The sequence below is a fragment of the Saccostrea echinata genome, unplaced genomic scaffold (genome assembly GCF_033153115.1).
Source record: "Saccostrea echinata isolate AGI-Se365-2 ecotype Australia unplaced genomic scaffold, CSIRO_AGI_Sech_v1 ptg000037l, whole genome shotgun sequence".
Taxonomy (NCBI): Eukaryota; Metazoa; Mollusca; class Bivalvia; order Ostreida; family Ostreidae; genus Saccostrea; species Saccostrea echinata.
In genome coordinates, this window is record NW_026889786.1 from 997,340 (window position 1) to 1,017,098 (window position 19,759).

The 19,759-nt window shown below is 33.1% G+C and overlaps 2 protein-coding genes across 2 annotated transcripts; one reads left to right on the forward strand and one right to left on the reverse strand.

Annotated features, from left to right (window-relative positions):
- Positions 1-7,721: 7,721 nt before the first annotated feature.
- Positions 7,722-9,702, forward strand: LOC133200143 (heat shock protein 70 B2-like). The gene has a single exon (XM_061335896.1). The coding sequence runs from the start codon at positions 7,786-7,788 to the stop codon at positions 9,685-9,687; it is 1,902 nt and encodes a 633-aa protein (XP_061191880.1). The 5' UTR covers positions 7,722-7,785; the 3' UTR covers positions 9,688-9,702.
- A 1,465-nt stretch (positions 9,703-11,167) lies between these two features.
- Positions 11,168-16,804, reverse strand: LOC133200146 (phosphotriesterase-related protein-like). Its single transcript, XM_061335899.1, has 8 exons — positions 16,760-16,804; positions 16,248-16,407; positions 15,928-16,000; positions 15,617-15,728; positions 15,010-15,162; positions 14,490-14,654; positions 12,798-13,015; positions 11,168-11,626 (listed from the first exon to the last, which is right to left on the reverse strand). The coding sequence occupies exons 1-8, from the start codon at positions 16,779-16,781 to the stop codon at positions 11,489-11,491; spliced, it is 1,041 nt and encodes a 346-aa protein (XP_061191883.1). The 5' UTR covers positions 16,782-16,804; the 3' UTR covers positions 11,168-11,488.
- Positions 16,805-19,759: the final 2,955 nt, after the last annotated feature.

A 19,759-nucleotide genomic window follows, 5' to 3' on the forward strand; every position in this document is an offset into this window, starting at 1 on the left:
TTTCAAAACATGCAAACTCAGACTACAGTATCAGGTAGCGCAGGTTGCTGGCCTGTCAATCAAATCAGCAGCTATTGTTTTATTTTTGTATGATTGTCGGGCGGTATGTTATCGATCTTAAACTAGGTAGATTTTGTGGGCGTTAATGGAAAATTGGGTGTTTAAGGGGGATGTACAAGCCATCTTGGATGTATTCTGGTCTAAAATAAGAAATACCGAGAATGCGCTTAATACATTACCAAACCAGCTCAAAGTTACTCAAAGTGCTAATGCACTTATTACCTACTGTTAGAGACCAAAATTATTAAATAATTATTTTTCTATTGTTTGCATTTGGTGAAAATTAATCATGTTAGAACTGCGCAGCCACAGCATTCAGGAGATGAATAATGCAATGAAAATGATGTCAGTTCAGTTTATTAATAATATGGCTACAACCATTTGTTTTGCTTTTTTCTTGTCGTTGTCCATAATTTTTGAAAATTTGATTTTTCGTATGGTGGTCTCCCTGAGGCCATGCGTTTATTATGTCCGCCATTCCTCTGTCACACAGTTTTCAAATAACATTGTTTTTAGAATAAATGAGACAGTAACGACATCAACACAAGACATATCTAAGTAATGGTCCTTAGTTTATACAACTTACATCTTTTATTTGTTGCATCGCATCGTCTAATTAATGACAGAACGCGATTTTAACCCATCTCTCGCAAACCGGGAAAAAATGTCCTGTTTATCACTCGAGTTTCCTCAGTCATATCATTCCACGGAACACGTGGTTGGCATATGCATATTTCTTTTGTGGATAGATGCATTTATTACAATTGAATTTTGCTTAGAACAAGTCTTATTAGTTTGTTGACTCCTTTCAAACTAATGGGAAAAGATTAAACAGTTCTAAACATATGTGTTTACGGCGGATCTCTTTTCTATGGCGATAGAAGAATGAATGTCCATTGTTTCCGGTGAAAACAGCTGATAGAAGGTAAGACACATTTCGGGTGTGTAAAAACGTGACTCTTTGTTTTAATCCTTGCAATGAACGTGTAATAATTTTCTGCAGACTCGCAGAGTTTCTAAAAATGTCATATATCTATGTGATTTCTGATCAGTTATCAGATATCAGTTAAAATTCTTGACTTCACGTTCCGAATTGCCTCTCCGTTAAGTTGTGTTTGTACATAGAGACTATTTTTAAATGGGGCTCTGCAAGGAGGGTGAATTTTTTTAAATTTAAAAATGTTAAGCAAGTTGTGATATATTCAATAACACATTGTAATTATTACATTCGGAAAGTAAGTACACGTGTCAATATTGTTCAGCAGATAGAAAGAAAAAGTAGTTAGTTATAAAATTTCCTTCAGGAGCCTCATAATAATAGGAGATTGTTTGCTGTACTGTCGAGTATTAGGGCCGCACATTGTATGGAACATTGTTTTGGACCTTAAAACACATCATGGAAAAGTGTGTCCAGGTCTTTAACTGCAATGTTTTGAAGTCTAATTTTTATTAAAATACTTAAGTTATTGGACATGTTGAATAGTCATTAGTCAGAAAAATAAACTATTCATGTGACTGTGTGAAATTGTTTCCAAAATTTGTTTTGCATCAGTTTTGACACTGTATCATATATATATCTAGACACATGCACTTATTTCTGTAATAAAAACTTACCCTATAGTATAATAAAATTTTACATGACATATGTCATAATCTCGAGGTTTCTAACTCCAAATCCAATTACATGGACTAAACCCTCCCAAAAATTGCAGTTTTTTTATACGTTTAAATGGCACTTTCAGAGGACATGGAGGAAAGGCAATAGGAAAATGTTTGCTACCATTTTCTTCTTCAATAAAAGTAACAGGAATTAATGGAAAGCTTCAAGTATTGTGTATTTATTGTTGATTAAATTATTATGAATTAAATTAAAATATTTTTCATATTGTAGGTGTCATATCCTTAACTAGTTTCCCATAGATGTTCTGAGATGCAATTTAATACAGCCCTTAGTTTTGCACAAAGGAATCAAGTAAGTTTGTTAATAGCCCATGCATTTGTATCTATGTGCAGTTCCTCTTTTTTAATTTCAAGTTTCTTGCTTATAAACACTAAAATTTTTCGTTCTTAACACCATTTGTCAATGAATTTATTAATACAGGTACTTGTAAAATTTTGTTTACAGGGGGAGTCAATGCCAAGAATAAAAAAACTCAAGATTCATAATGGTGTTGAAATAAGTTATAGGTGCAAATGGACTGCAAATATGAACACAAGTCTCCCCATTATTACAAAAGAAAAGCAAGAGAGAAGTAAGTCATTTGGATATCCAGGAGCTTGTTTAGATAATGATGTGCATGGCATGTCATTTGAATGCTTTGATGACAATGATCAGCTCAAGGCATTTTGGTTAATGCATATAGAGTTTCTAAAGCAGGTCCCCTCTCATAATTTAATATTAAGCTGTTCTTGTTCACAATTTGATATGTATACATAACAAAAATTAATTGACATATTGCATTTGCAATACTAAACTTGCTTTGATTTGTATCATTTATATTCTTGATAATTTATTTAAGTAAGTCAAGTAGGCCAGTGAAGAGTTTTGTTATATGTGCCTGATATTAGTTCAGGTTTCTTAGTAATGGATAAGCAAATTAGACCATAAAACCAGAAATATGTTTTAAAAAAAAAAAGAGATATGTCCATAGGACATGAATGTTCCACCCAGGGTTCATTAGTAATGCAGCATGAAAATTTGTATCAGTGTATGAAGTTTGATGAAAATATCTTGAATAATTTCTTTAAAATTTGGTTTTATACATAATAAATGTTAAAGTCAAAGGTTATTGGGAAGCTCAAGGTTAAAAAAAATTGGACAAATTTGATAAATTCTCACCAAATAATGTATCAGTGCAGAAGCTTACATAAAAAATATATAATAGAATAGTTTCTTTGAAACTGAGCTAAACTCAGAAAGTGAGGTCAAGATCAAAAAATGTTCATGAAGTTGAAAGCTCTCCACAATATGTATCAGCACATGAAGTTTGATAAAAATATCTTAATTTCTTTCTTTGAACTTTTGAAGAGAGGGCAATGTTTGCAGATAGGGTAAGGTTTGCCATCCTTGGCAACAGAGAAAAGATTTATAAGTATTGTTTTGTAATTTGTTACTGTTATAATAATTTTTTTCTAATTGTTGAATGTTCTAAACATGCTGAATGATCTTCTACAACTGCATTTTATTATTGTAGGTCTTTGAGGAATATCATGTGAAAATTGCATTGAAATTCTAAACTAAAAAGAAATCCATGGTAAACCCAGACTCTTGCCAGTGAGGATACAGTGAAAATCTGAGCCCAATAGTGCCATCTTTGGAACATCAATTTTGTTCGTTATACTAGCTGCATTGTTTCCTGTGATGTTTTACATATAGGATTTTTAGATAATGTTGGTAACAGAATATCAATCATATAATGTAAAATAAGAGAACTCCATTCAGTGTTTTACTTTGAAATATATTACTCTGTAATAGATTTCTAAATCAGAAAGAATTCATTTCATTATCTGTCTGCTACAAGGGCTGTGTAATTCAAATTAAAATTTACACATCATATGATACAATATCTTTAATTGTGTGCAATGTACGTGTGTATAGGGATTAATCTTGTGAATCTTTTAATACATAAGTTTTCAAGGACTGATTATTTTAAAATTTATCATGTAGTTCTTATCTCACTGTCATTACAAAAAAAGACTTCAGACATGTATGTAAAACCAATGTCTAAAATCACAGCTTTCTGTGAGTAACACACTATTTTTTTTTCAGATGAGCATCTGTCAATTTGCTGAATGTTTTTTTAATCATAATAGGTCATAGGTGTATTTCAGAACAGTCAAAAATGTTTTTTTTCTCAAATTTCTCCTGACCAATATATTGAGATTTTATTTGTAAGAATTAAGTAAACAAAAATTACCAGATCAGCATTGGAAAGATGTCCACATTTATATGCATTTAGTTTTATAGAGTGTATCCTCATTTGTATTGTTACTATTGTACAATGTAGGTTCAATTGCTTGATTTTTTTTTGGGGGGGGGGGGGGTGGCCATGGTAGGAGCATAACAAGGGAACTACATTGAAAAGGGAATACTAATCTGACAAATTTATGTTTAGTAAATGCAGTTGTCAATACATATATAATGTGACACTCTAAACCTGGTTAGGGGCCACAAAGAGGGTTTTTTTTAATATTTACATGATGTGAGAGATAGGGGGCTGAGAGACTCAGAGAAAGCAATTTGACTGAGGTGAGCATTGTGAACATTAGGTGTCCATCAATATTATAAAAAAAATTATGCTAGTATCAACTTTAAAAATAAATATTGAAATTTAGAGTTCATCACTGGAGAGTAGATTGCATATTTGTCTTAATTTTATTAGCAAAATGTTTCATTAGCACTTTGTTTTGCAATATTGTCCATGACAATCCTGAGTTTGTTTTTGAAATTATGGTCAAAGTTTTAAAATTCTAGCATTACTAGGTATATGTTTAAACATGTACTATCTTGTATATGATTATGTTGATTTTGTTTTCTTTACTTGGTGAAACTGTAATTTGGAAACCATGGACAAAATAAAGAAATTAAAAAAGATGTTTGTAAATCATTAAATCCCCTAATAATTACTCTTACCAGTAATGATTTTGTACCTATTGAAATATAGCTAGGATGTAATGGAATTTAAAAATGTATGTGTGACAAAATATATGTACTTAAACAAGCTCATTCACATTAATTTTACGATGTCTACTTTATTTGTGATTCATTGTTGATAATTACAAATCTGGAAGTTATCAATACTTGAAATACCACATTTGTTTAATTACAAAGTGGAAAAAAAATCATTCAAAAACTTTAATTTTGATGTTGCACAATTTTCATTGCCTGGAAGCAAAGACTTGAAGAATTTGTTATAACAACACACTATAAAACAAATGTTCAATTATAATTATTATTTTAATTCATTACAATTTATTACACACAACTTCCCTTTTTATTGTGTTTATATAATTAAAAAAAAATTCATAAGTAATTCTCCTTTACTTTTTAAAATAAACTTAATATAGAGGTGTTTTATTAATTTGTCTGTAGTTTAAGTTTCTTCATTTCAGACCATTATGTGCCTCCATAAAAAGAAGTGGTCTGGAAATTTTTTTTGCTAAAAATAGATCACGTGCTTCTGTCCATGAACTACTTTCATGGTTCTTTACACTCATTTTGAAGACAAGAGTGCCTTGTTTGTAACTGGAAATTACCATTTAACAGTGCAAAATTTAGACATTTTCTCAACAAATGATTGTAGGGAGAACATTAAGGCACACTTTGCATATTTTTTTGGATTTTTTAAGGCTCTATTAAAGTGTGTAGCTGCGCAGTTCTAAAGTGCATATCAAAAGCAATTTTCTGCAAAAGTGTAAATTATTCATGCAAAACATGCATTCAGCTATGCATATTTATTGTTTCTTCATTCTAAGGACATAAAATTTGATCAAGTTATAGTGTACTTTAGTCATTTGAAGAAATGTTTACTTTTTGTTTTCATTCCACCTAAGGTGGCCGGACATCCCCCTTAATAAAAAGCACATGTACTTGTCATATGCGGGAGTTACAAAACTATAGTCGACAGTTTTTCACATAGCATGTTAAAAGTTGGTGTAATCATAAAGATAGTCATTTTAAAAAGAAAATAATGTAAAAGTGTTTAGCAATGCATCTTATTGTTTTCAAAATATATCTCTTTTGAATTCTTTGTCTACAAACCTAGTGTGTCAAGTTAGAATTATCTGCAGAATTAACCACACGCAATGAATCTCCGAAATTAAACACATAATAACACATGATTGAGAAATAAATCGTTTATTAAATACATGTATGCAGTTTAAAGATTAGGATTCATGAAATCGGGGACCTTTATACGTCCTTAATAAAATGTTTTGGATTTAAATTAAATCAAATTAAGATAAGAATAAATGATCTAATTGAATGATCCGGTATGATTTAAAAAATAATTTTCCGTAAATCATTGTGTCAGCAAAATGAATATAGAACGACAATGTTTTGTATATGAGCACTAATAGCTGCTTCCTCGGCTACATAATTAGGTTACATAATTGTAAACAAACACAAAACCCGGGTATATGTGAAACGCAGTTAAATGCAGTTAAAGACTGATTCATTTTTTGCTAACTTTTTTTTTAAATTTAATATAGTGTATGTTTCAACATTAAACGACGAAAAGATGTTTTGTTTACGAACGCAGGTCGCTGGTTCACACGCAATGGATCTCTTGTAATTTCGGCCACAATAATTTAATAAGTATATCACCAACATGACCAACATAGATAAGATGAAATAATTTGAAAGATCCGATTTGACTAAAAAAAAAAAACAATTATCCGTACATAGTTGAGTTTGCAAAATAGATTTAGAACGGCAATGCCTGTTTAGTGTATGGCCACTGATCACTGGATCTAGGTCACGCGTGATCGGGGGATGGCCGGTTACGTAATTATAAACAAAAACAAACCCCGAGACGTATTGAAAATGTGTGACTCAATAATTTGGAGTGAAACCACAGAACACGTAAAAACCTTTTTTAAAGTAGTATTAGTATTTATTTTGGATAGGTTTATCATTTATAGCAAGTTTATTTCAGTTATGCGCATAAAGATTTCACCTTCACTTGTCTAATGAAACTAGTTACCTGTATATGGGTCAAGCTTCTAGCTCAATTATTAAAAAAGACTCGAACAAAATAACAAGTTCACGAGATCAATAATATGTTAAAGAACAACTTTTTTAGCGACAGCTATATCGAAATATTTACCGTTTTTGAGTTATAAAACGAAAACTTTCAAGGACCCTAGATCCCTAATTTAAGGGACCAGCCCCTTTTTGGAGGTGCCAAATGAAAGACCTTAAAATTGTGCACAACTTTTATTCAACATGTCTCAACAAAATATTTTTAGTTTAAAAGATACATAGGAAAATATGTGTAAATTTTCGCGCTTTTAGGCGTTCTAATTTTTGACCCCTATCTAGCGCCATTTTGAACACAGAAATCAAAAAACAAAAATAGATGTGCACAACTTCAATGCTTCTATTATTTAAATTCGGTAGAATTTCTACTCCAGCTTTTGTAGTCTCGGAGCCTTTATCCGGAAATAAAGAGTCCTAAATTTTCATTTAAAGGGAGATAACTCAAAAGCAGAAGTGGATTTTTGACATGTTTGACAGCATTCTGATAGAGTTTTGTAACGTCTATAAACCCTGCAAATTTGAGCAAAATCCGTTGAGAAATGAGCGAGATATGAGGCCTCAAAGTTGGCGTCTAGAAAGGAGAAGAAAAAAAAAAAGAATAATAATCTTAACCATCAGAATCAGTAGAAGGTCTTCCGTTGTGACGAAAGACCTTAATTATTCTTCATAGTTTCTCTCTAAATATTAAACGCACTTTCTCGAAAATTCTAGATCCACCAGCCTATTGTTATAAATAGATTAGAGCATTCGGGATTCCTCGCGCACAATCTGGAATTGGGATACTCGTAGTATCAAGAACTTTCATTAGTGGTATATAAAGGCAGACCCTAACCCAAGATGTCAGTTAAACGCAGTCTTACAAACCATAAAGACAAGCTGTTACTTTGTAACGAGGATACGCAATCAACAGTAAGTGATAACCTGACACACATTTTGTACTTTCACTTTAGTGTTTGTAAACAATCATGGCTAGTAAAGCCCCAGCAATCGGCATTGATCTCGGAACAACATATTCCTGTGTTGGTGTATTTCAACATGGAAAGGTGGAGATTATTGCCAACGATCAAGGAAATAGAACGACACCCAGTTATGTGGCATTCACGGACACGGAGAGACTCATTGGAGATGCAGCTAAAAATCAGGTAGCGTTAAACAGCGGAAATACGATTTTTGACGCCAAAAGGCTGATTGGACGCAAATTTAATGATGACAGTGTGCAAGCTGACATGAAACACTGGCCGTTCAAAGTCGTCAATGATGGAGGAAAACCAAAGCTTGAGGTAGAATACAAGAATGAGAAAAAACGATTTACACCTGAGGAAATTAGTTCCATGGTGCTGACCAAAATGAAGGAGACAGCAGAATCTTACCTCGGACAGCCCGTCAAAGACGCCGTCATTACAGTCCCAGCTTACTTCAATAATGCTCAAAGAGAGGCTACCAAGGATGCTGGTGTCATAGCCGGTCTCAATGTTCTCAGGATTGTGAACGAACCCACAGCGGCCGCCCTGGCCTATGGACTTGATAAAAACCTTTCAGGTGAGAAAAATGTGCTGATCTTTGATTTGGGTGGAGGAACATTTGATGTGTCCATCCTTACCATAGATCAGGGTTCCATGTTTGAAGTTCGCTCAACTGCTGGTGACACACATCTCGGAGGTGAAGATTTTGATAACAGATTGGTGAATCACTTTGTACAGGAATTTAAGCGCAAGTACGGTAAAGACATTTCCAACAACCAACGTGCACTTAGACGACTCAGATCGGCTTGTGAACGTGCCAAGAGGACACTGTCCAGTAGCTCTGATGCCAGCATTGAGATTGATTCCCTTTTTGAGGGCATTGATTTTTACAGCAAAATCACACGAGCAAGATTTGAAGACTTGTGTTCCGATTTGTTCCGTTCTACCCTGGAGCCGGTAGAAAAAGCTCTAAGAGATGCTAAGATGGACAAATCCAAAATCCACGATGTGGTACTGGTAGGCGGATCGACAAGAATTCCCAAGATCCAAAAACTGCTACAAGATTTCATGGGAGGTAAAGAACTTAATAAATCCATCAACCCAGACGAAGCTGTGGCTTATGGTGCTGCCATCCAGGCTGCCATTTTAAAGGGAGACACAAGTGAAGCCATCAAAGACGTTCTCCTGGTAGATGTCACTCCACTTTCTTTGGGCATTGAAACTGCTGGAGGAGTCATGACCAAAATTATTGAAAGAAATGCCAAAATTCCCTGCAAGGCATCAAAGACATTCACTACATATGCTGATAACCAGCCAGGAGTGTCCATTCAGGTATTTGAAGGGGAACGAGCTATGACCAAAGACAATAACAAACTGGGTAAATTCGAACTAAACGGAATCCCACCAGCTCCCCGTGGTGTTCCACAGATTGAGGTGGAGTTCAATTTAGATGCCAACGGAATCTTAAATGTATCAGCTAAAGACATGAGTACGGGCAAGTCCAACAAAATCACCATTACCAACGACAAAGGTCGCCTGAGTAAGGCTGACATAGATAGAATGGTAAATGAAGCCGAAAAATACAAAGATGAAGACGAGAAACAACGGCAAAGAATATCAGCTAGGAATCAACTAGAGTCATATGTGTTCTCTGTCAAACAGGCAACAGAGGAACATGCAGACAAACTCCCGTCTGAAGACAAAGACACTGTGACCAGAGTTTGTAGTGAAACGCTATCATGGTTAGATGGTAACGCCCTAGCAGATACTGATGAGTTCGAATTCAAACTAAAGGAAGTTCAAAAAGTATGCTCTCCCATCATGGCAAAACTTCATGGAGGAAACCCGAACCAGTCTGGTGCTAGTCAGGCTAATGGTGGTCCTACAGTAGAGGAAATGGACTAGATGTGTGATCATTTAACACAATTTTCAGTTTCATTATGTCTCTGTCTCAATTTTTGTCTCATTGATCATGTATAGATGTGATGAACGTTTAAAATGTATAAATTATTATATCGAGCGATTGACCGAGCGAATACTAGTATATAAAATGAGTATCATTTCAATTCACTATTATTATACAATTGTTTTGTTCTAAATAAAAAATAAATGGACATTGAAATTTTTTTTTATCTCTTAAAACCATGGATAGTTCTGAATATCACGTTTAAACGGAAAAATAATAATAACTGAGAACATGTATATGGAATTGGAAGAAATGGAACAGTGTGTGACTCAAAATTTTATTTCCTATTCAACAAAATCGAAATATCAAATATTCCCCATATGAGACTTCCAACAAGCCGGCATGCAACTTGTTCAAGTCAGCTTGCAAGAACATTTGAAGTTTGCAATGGAAAGAAACGCAGGAAGTTCTGATTGTGATCACTAGTACACGGCTGAAAGGATCCAAATAATTTATCAGTCTTCATATGTAACGATATACATGTAAAAAAATATATTCATTGAACATAAATACGTTTCAGCAAAACAAGTTGCATATCTACATAAATAATTTTTTAAGTTTCGTCTTGCATGTTTGATGTCACAAGTCGACGCGAGGGAAACTGATTTGGAGCTAGGTAATAGATCAGCTCCTGTGTAGTTAAATTCAAAGTTATGTTGATTTTGAATCTTTAATTACCTATTAAAACCACTCTCAAATATTTAAGAAAAGGTGAAAAAGAATAGTTGAAAGATTAAAAAAAAATGGGGCCGGTAGGTGGGAAATTTTTCCCCGCAGAAATTTTTAACTTCTTTGCTGAATTTTCAAAATGTTATTATTGGAAATGAAAATAGTTGTTGATGGGATGAGAAAACCTCGGAATGAATAAAAAAAAATAATCGTTTTCTGGAGGTTTAAAAAAGTTTTGAGTCGGGCCATTTTTAGCCAGTCGGACGGGAGAGGGCAAACAAACAATTTTTGAAAGATGGCCATAGAGTCGCACAGTTGGTCGGATCTTAAATATCTATCAGCAATAGCTTTGTACTACTTGTAAAATAGGAAAAAAAATTACTACTTGAAATATTTTTTTCCCTGTTTTGGTCTATACACAGGAGTTCGCATATCTATCAATTTAACCGAAATTTTCAGTAAATAAAAAAAATACGTAATACCTATAATAGTTATTATTATAGGTATTACGTATTTTTTTTATTTACTGAAAATTTCGGTTAAATTGATAGGTATGCGAACTCCTGTGGTCTATATAATGGGAAGATACTTCATTTTTAATATTATAAGAGAATGAACAGATGTTCAAGGTGGTATCCCGCAAGATTTCAATGATGTGCTCTTTTTCAAAGTGTCCATTGAAAATATTAAGCTCTGGACCTGTTTTATACTGAACATGCGCATTCCCAACAAAACTGTCACTGAAGAGAATAAAATTGTTATAAAAAGCATTTATTTAAAAAAAAAACCTGATTTCAACAGCCAACATTTGAAATACCAGTAATTAGAATATATATTAGATATGACTAAATATATTTATTCTACTAATCCATCCATCATCATGTAAGTAATAGTCCCTGTATATAAGGGTATATCCTGGATAATGAACACAATCTATGGTGAATCACAAAAAGTTTGTAAATTTAATTTGCTGCCAAATACATATTCAATCATAAACGATCAATTTCTCCAGATACAAAGCTCCATTTGATTTTCAGCACTTGTCTTCAGCATTCTTGTATTTACTGGACTCTATACCTTCATTGTCAGCCATTTCTTTGGGTTCTCTTTCAGAATTTTATCAATGGTGGCCTGGGAAATACCTCTGTTTAACATGTGAGGGACCACATTGATGAGGATATGAGAGTAACCATGACCCCCAAACTTCATCTACAAAACCATTTTATAGAAAAAATGATAAAACAAAATCTATATGTGTAAAGCAAGCTTGAATCTACACGTTTCATAACGTACATTCTCACATGCAAGCATACACCACAGCACAAGCAGGCTCTAATGATAATTGATTTACAATGATTTTCTCAGTGGAAAAAGATTAACAATATATAGGGCTTGGATGATATATCGAGATACCGATAATATTGATTCAATGTGAGAATGATACGCATATCAATACATATGAAGAAATATCGAAATATCGCAAAAAAAATCTGACTTATAATTTTTCTTTGTTTACTTAACATTTTGGGTTAAATATATGAAATAAATATGCAAAATATAAAAATGAATATGAAATACATAATAATAAACACCACTTGTGTAAAATAATTTTGTATTACAACAGATATACAACTTCTTTGAATAAATTATTCATATTTGTGAAGAAATGTTTTGTTCATTTCAATACAGAAAAAAAATTTATAACTAATTCAACATATCGTGATACATATCGTATTGTGGCTCAAATATTGTGATACGTATCAATATAGAAAATGTTGTATCGTCCCATCCCTAACAATATAGTATAACAGTATAAATGTACATTGTAATATTACAATAACATAGACCTCTAAGTCAATAGTTTTTGGCCTAGTTTAGTTCTGGAGAGACCAAAAAAAGACATGGCTTTATCTGTATACAATCAAACCTCTTTAACTCTAACTCTATGGGACAAAGAAAAAACTTCCAAGATACATGTATCTAAGGATTCAAGATAACGTGGATAAAAGAATAAGCATTTGGGACTTCCAAATCACTTCATGGCCCCATGGTTTCAAGATATTTAAGTTCAACTTTACATAGATCCTTTAATCTTGTGAACATGAAAAATAGGATTTCATATTTCAAAGCAAATACATGTATTAGCATACCATGGACAAATTCGAATCTTCCTTCAAAGATGTGTTTTTCTTTTTTTTCTTTTAAAACTTGAGTTATATGTTAGTGATGACATGCTGGACCTTAGAATTAAAAGGTAATCAAACATACACTCTATTTGGTTTCTAAATGAGGACAAATGTATGGCATTTTATTTTTCTAGAAATGACACTGGATTATTTCAAATTTTGGCAGGATATTTTGTAAATTTTTAAAATCTTACCAGTCTATGTTTGGTGTGTATATCGTGAGCAATAACAATTTTGTCCTCAAATCCTTGATCTATCAGGAACTGGATGTTCTGAATTCTCTGAGCATCACTTGGCATGTCCACTTTATAATTGTGAGTATACATGGAGGTCTCAATCCCAAATAAATCATATTCACAGTAGCTACCCACTGCTGCAAATTCAGCTAGCTTATTTTGGTCAAATATTGTCCCTTTCAAAAGAAAACGAAATGCTTTTACTACATCATAGACATAAAAAGGCTATTAAAATATACTCTTTTTTTTAACATACACAAGTGTGTTAAGACTAGGTATGGATGTTTCAATACAAAAAAATGTATAAGGGCTAAAAAAAATTTACAGAGAAGTTTAGAACTTATTGTTTAATAATACTTGATACTTGCAACATTATATAACTAGTACACATTACAACATCATATAATGACACCATTGTTCTTTACTACAAAAGGTTATAATGAACATCAACCAAAAAAAAAGCTTTGGCACAAGGGCATGCCCTATTCAGTTTTACAGAAACAAATTATAATAAGTAGCAGAACATTCCAAGGATTGGTGTTATTGCTGCACAAATACTGATATATTACTAAGTATTAACTATCTAGAATATTCTGTTACAGATAGGCTATTATGTTACGGAGTACTAACTATCTTGTTATTCTAATACAGAGTACTAACTATCTAGCTTATTCTATCACAGAGTACTAACTATCTAGACTATTCTGTTGTTATGGAGTACAATCTAGGCTTTTCGTTACAGAGTACTTACTATCTAGACTATTCTGTTGTTACAGAGTACTAACTATCTAGGCTATTATATTACAGAGTACTAACTATCTAGGCTATTATACTACAGAGTACTAACTATCTTGGTTATCATATAACAGAGTACTCACTATCTAGATTATTATATTACAAAGTACTAACTATCTAGTCTATTATATTACAGAGTACTAACTATCTAGGTTATTATATTACAGAGTACTAATTATCTAGGTCATAATATTACAGAGTACTAACTATCTAGGCTATCATATTACAGAGTACTAACTATCTAGGTCATTAAATTACAGAGTACTCACTATCTAGGTTATTATATTACAGAGTACTAACTATCTAGATTATTATATTACAGAGTACTTACTATTTAGGCTATTATATTACAGAGTACTAACTATCTAGGTCATTATATTACAGAGTACTCACTATCTAGGCTATTATATTACAGTGTACTAACTATCTGGGTTATTATATTACAGAGTACTAACTATGTTATTATATTACAGAGTACTTACTATCTAGGCTATCATATTACAGAGTACTTACTATCTAGGTCATTATATTACAGAGTAACTAACTATCTAGCCTATTATATTACAGAGTACTAACTATCTAAGTCATTATATTACAGAGTACTTACTATCTAGGTTATTATATTACAGAGTACTTACTATCTAGGCTATTATATTACAGAGTACTAACTATCTAGGTTATTATATTACAGAGTACTAACTATCTAGACTATTATATTACAGAGTACTTACTATCTATGCTATTATATTACAGAGTACCAACTATCTAGGTCATTATATTACAGAGTACTAACTATCTTGGCTATTATATTACTGTGTACTAATTATCTAGGTTATTATATTACAGAGTACTTACTATCTAGATGAGCCATGACCAGTTTGTTGACATCTCCTCCAGCCTCTTGGTAAACTCGGATAATTTCAAATGGGGCTTTTGAATCCCTTCCTGGATGAATATTGACTGGACATCCTAACTCACTCTGAACATTCGCAGCAGCTTGTATGGCTATCCTTTCACTCTCTGAATAATAAAAATTTTGTCCATATTAGAGCATGTACAATAAACAGAGGTCTCTGTCATTTATTTAAAAGACAGCACTGCAGAAACACAGAGTTGTTCAGAATTTAATATCAAATAATGGAGAGTCTTCACTATCAATAAGATAGTATCCTCATTCTTTCACATCAGAATTACTGTACTTATTATAGTGGGATTCATATCTTAATTAGCACCTTTGGAACAAAATGAAAACTTTGCACCAAATAGTCTGTGACAAACATTTAGAGTAAATTTGAATCTACTTAAATAAATACAAATCTAGAATTATGGGCAATGGCACCCCTCCAAGATAGAAGGAGGAAAAATTGTAACTTACTGCCAAGTGGCCAGCTACATCCGATTTCTCCAATGATCCCACATTTGATATCCCCACCATCTGCTCCATGAAGAAGATCTGTCTTCATAGCTTCCTCCATCTCTTCTGATGTCATCTTCAATGTTTCAGGTCGTGATGACTCCACATAAAAACCTAACAAATAAAATATCTATGGTATGACATTTAAGCATTCTTATTTCTCTCTCTCTCTCTAAATTGTACCATAAAGTATGTGCTTAAAATTTTCAGTCTTATTATAACAATTTTAAGGTAAAATGAATTTAAAAAAAATTCTCAGATTTTTCTTCCCAGGAAAGCATTACAAATGAGTTGTGCAATGTAAGTGTCTGAAGAGGGCTTGTTCATGTTTAGTTTACATGTTTTTTATGAAGTGATAGGCATACACATCAACAGAAAATGGACATGTGTGGTCATTTGAAGTCTCTGAGACTCTTTACTAACATGCTCATGTAATTATGATATCTAGTTATACCTATATTTTAATGAAAATTTTTCACATTCTTTCACCATATTTTTAGCTTTAACCAAATTGTCAAAAATACACAAAATTTACTTACCATATCACTTTCAATGGTGGATATATTACCTGTTCCTGCAACAACATTCACTCCAGTTTCTCTGGCAACATACTGATAAAATTTAATGTCACGCTTGATTCCAATTGTGGTGTTTTCCACAATTGTTCCTCCCCCATTTTTCTATAATTCAAACAGAAATAATAATAATGAGACTCAAACATGTCAAAGAAGAAAAATTCTTAAGAAATACTTCCCTTGAGACAAGCATAAATATTTTGAGTGTTTCTTTATATGGCATGATAATTACACAACTGCAAAATTGTCACTATGTATTCATCAATTACATTTGTGAATTTAGTGATAACTGTATTCATTAAACCTTGTAAAAATCCATTTCTTCAACAACAGCTGCATTTTCAGTTCCTAAATCCAAATTTGGTCTGTTTGAGTATCTGAATAGAAAGTGTGCATGATAAATCTTCATGTGCACACCTCATAAATCAGTTCCATACAGACAACCCCACAAATCTGATTATTGTATTGTGATATAGTTTATCAAGAGAGAAGAGGTTAACAGAACATCTGACAGATGAATTCCTAATTGTCAATTATACAATGCTAATATTTTATTCACATCAGACTTAGCCACATGATGTGGTAACATGGTAACTCTGGTACATCTATGTCTTAAACACTTACGGATACTGCCGGATATACCACAGGGTGTCTAGTGCAACAGGTGCTTCCTCCAAATACTTGTATTTGGGGTCAATAGGAAGTCCCAGTGCAAGGGAATCCAGAGAAAGATGTTCATGGGTCAAGGTTATTCCCAGGGCATCAGGGTCTACCGGACCTAAAACTATTAAATTAGCCTAAATAAAAAAATTAAATTCAAGAACATGTAATGAGCACTTAAAATTCAAATCAGATAACAGTGTCGTCATCTGGTCATGCTGGTATGCACCTCTTTTAAAGTTCACAATTTAGACCCAGGAATCATTTTAGGCATAGAATTGGTATGAAATGAAAAACGGTTCACATATAATTTTCATCTACCATAAAGTTGAAGAAAGAAAAAACAGCACAGGTGTAGAATTAACATTACACTGATAGTGACATGTGTAATCAATGTTATTTAAGCTTTTATACTTTAAGTTTAATGAATAAGTTCGTATAGGTATGGATGTATGATGTGCTAATTTATAGTTTACCGGTCTGAACTTTTTCTGTCATCTCTGAAATCCCTACAAAAATGAAAACAAATGAATGACAGTATGTACTAACATGTATAATCTGATAGGCTAGTGATAAAACGTGTTATAAATTCAAGTACAATTGTAGGTCTAGTGTTCGCAGATAATGTCATCACAATACATTTGTATACTACAAAGGAACATTTAATTATAACATTATAGACCAAATGATTACTTACCTTCCAAACGGGTCGAAAACCTAAAGTAAAGCTTTCGTGACACCTTTGACTTTATGGGAAACCGAAAGTAGATTTTTCTTTATTCAGGAGCGGATCTAGATGTGAATTTCTGAGCGGATCTAGATGTGATGAGAATTTTTTTCCAGGTATCTTGTACAGGGTTGTCCCTAAGATTTGAAAGAGCAGGGGGCATTTAAAAAAGTAGAAGGGGGTCTGGGGGTCCTCTCCTGAGAGGGGGTTATGGGTGAATATCAGAAAACAGGGGGATTACACGTCAAAATAGGCGGGAAAATCCATTGGCCCCCGGGTCTTGGGGACAACCCTGTTGTAAATTCTGGTTCACCTACGACCCCTTTAATAGGAGCCCCCCTCCCTTCCTCCTTGCATTTGTGTCATAGAAAAATATTTTATGAAAAAAAGTCGAACCCTTTTGGGATGGGGGGGGGGGGGGGGAGGGGAGTTCTTTGATAGCCTTCTGTGTGGCAGTGAGGCAACCCAGTGCCTCCCTTGAAATTGTGTACACAAACTGGCTGAAGACCAAATTAATATTGTTCGTTTGCGTGCTAGCTTACAGCCACTATTTCAAGAAACTTCTTTTAACGGCATGTCATATAGTAACTAAGTAAAGCACTGATGCAGACATTGTGTCAGTTTTGTAGATTAGAATCTTGGATAGTAATGACTGATTAAGAGCCATTCTCTATATTGACTTGAACTTTTATATAGGAGCTGTGGCACGCATAGTCTCAGAATTTCTCCAAACTCTCTATGATAAAAGTCTTTGATACCGTAAACTCAATTCAGGCAAAAATTGATTGCTACGTGTCATGGTTACCATAGCAACATGTCCTAACGTTTGAAAAATGGCATTTTTCAACATGTTCAGAGTCCCCCAGTTAACGTTTGCAGCAAAGCAAACAAATGGCAATGACTGTTTCTGAAAGTTGAAGGCCTGATGTCTTTAATACATGATAAACATGTTTGGTAAATCAACTATTACATACGTTACTATGGAAACAGAGTATTCAAAAGTAATAATTTTGTTCATTTAATTTTATAAAGTCATACACTTAAGAACAAAAACAATTATAGGTTGAAATGCAGGCAAATAATAGACAAGAGATCCTTGTAACATATACCAAGGACGAAATAAGATATCTCTTATAGGTTGGCAATGGTTGCCATGGTTTTAATACCAGAAGGGATTTTTAAATTTGCTCTCTTAGTGTTTTAATCTTATCCTATCTTTTTAAAAAGCATATTTCTATATAACTGATGATCAATTTTTAAAGGCATTGGTGTCAAAAAATTCAAATTAAATTCTTTAAATAGAGCGTTGCTATGGAAATAAGGCGAAAAAACATGCATAAAAATCTGAAAATTATTCTGTTTCCTTGGATACGTACCCCTGTTTGTAGATTCCCAAAACTTTAATGATTGATATATATGGACAGCTAACATGACTTTCAATTTTGACTACCACCCAATCTCTAACTGGATGCAAAAAGCTGACACATAAGGTTTAATATTGACATAAAATTAACAAAATCGAACATTTTCTCTTCTTGGTAACCATAGCAACAGTGTTGTATTTTTCAACAAACTTTATCAATATATGATATTCAACTTTAGTTCTACCAGATAAGTACAATTCAAGGTGAGTCAAATAATATGTTTCTTGATTAAAAGATAATTCCTAAAGCAGCAAAAAAACATCACTTTAAACACTAGTATGTTGTTTCCATGGTAACACTGCAAAGTAACAATTAATCCCAATTTTTCTTATGTTGTGGGTGTTGCAAGGTCATAAAGATGTATATGTGCCAATCATGAATTTTATTGTTTTCCTCAAGATAGCAGCATTAACCCAATCATAGCAACAGATTTTGCATGGTAACACTGTGTTACCATATCAACCATGAAAGTTATTTTTAGAATAATATTGCCAATACCTTATTACTTAAGGTCAATATTTTTCATTGTTTTTCTTAGGTTATTGATTGAGTTTGATCATGTAACATCTATCATTTGTGAATATTGAGCGTTTTCAGCATTTTTCAGCAGCTAAAACGTATTCCAAACGTACCCATGGTTACCACTTACTTAGAGATAAATTCTAAATAGTTTCTTTATAGCATAAGTGGCAACAAGGTATCATGTTTTTGGGGGAACGGTTTGTTTGTTTTTCTTAGTCTTTATTAAGGTTTAATAAAGATTCAAAGTAGCTGAAAATCTCAATTTTTTCAACTTTTTTGGCTGTTGCCATGGCAACCAAGACACATAGCAACGAAATTTTATTTGATATATGTTTCTGGTGTCAAGTTGTAATAATGGGCAAAGTTTCATCAAAATTGGTGACCACGCGTGGCAAAGAAGTTTAAGTGGTTACAGAGAATCGCTATTAAGAAAAATAGTCAACTGGTAAAAGTTTCTGTGCAATGACATAATTTTTGCATTCTAAAACCCTCAAATCCATTTTCGGTCGAAAGCTTCGCCCCCTTAACCCTCCCATCACCAGGGTTTCGCCCTAGCTGGACCTGAGGGGGCCTATTGCGGCCCCCAGCTGGTATGGTTTGTTTTGTTCGGTAGAATATAAAATCAAGCTATATAATATACAATTTTTCTCGAGAATTTTTGATTGCAATATAATACTGTTACAAGTTAAATTAATAAGCAGAATAATCAAAATGACTAAATTAAAGGTGACCGACCTCTGATAGGGTTTGGAAATTAATCATAAGGCAGGTTTGGATACAATTGCTATGGATGCTTCTTGACT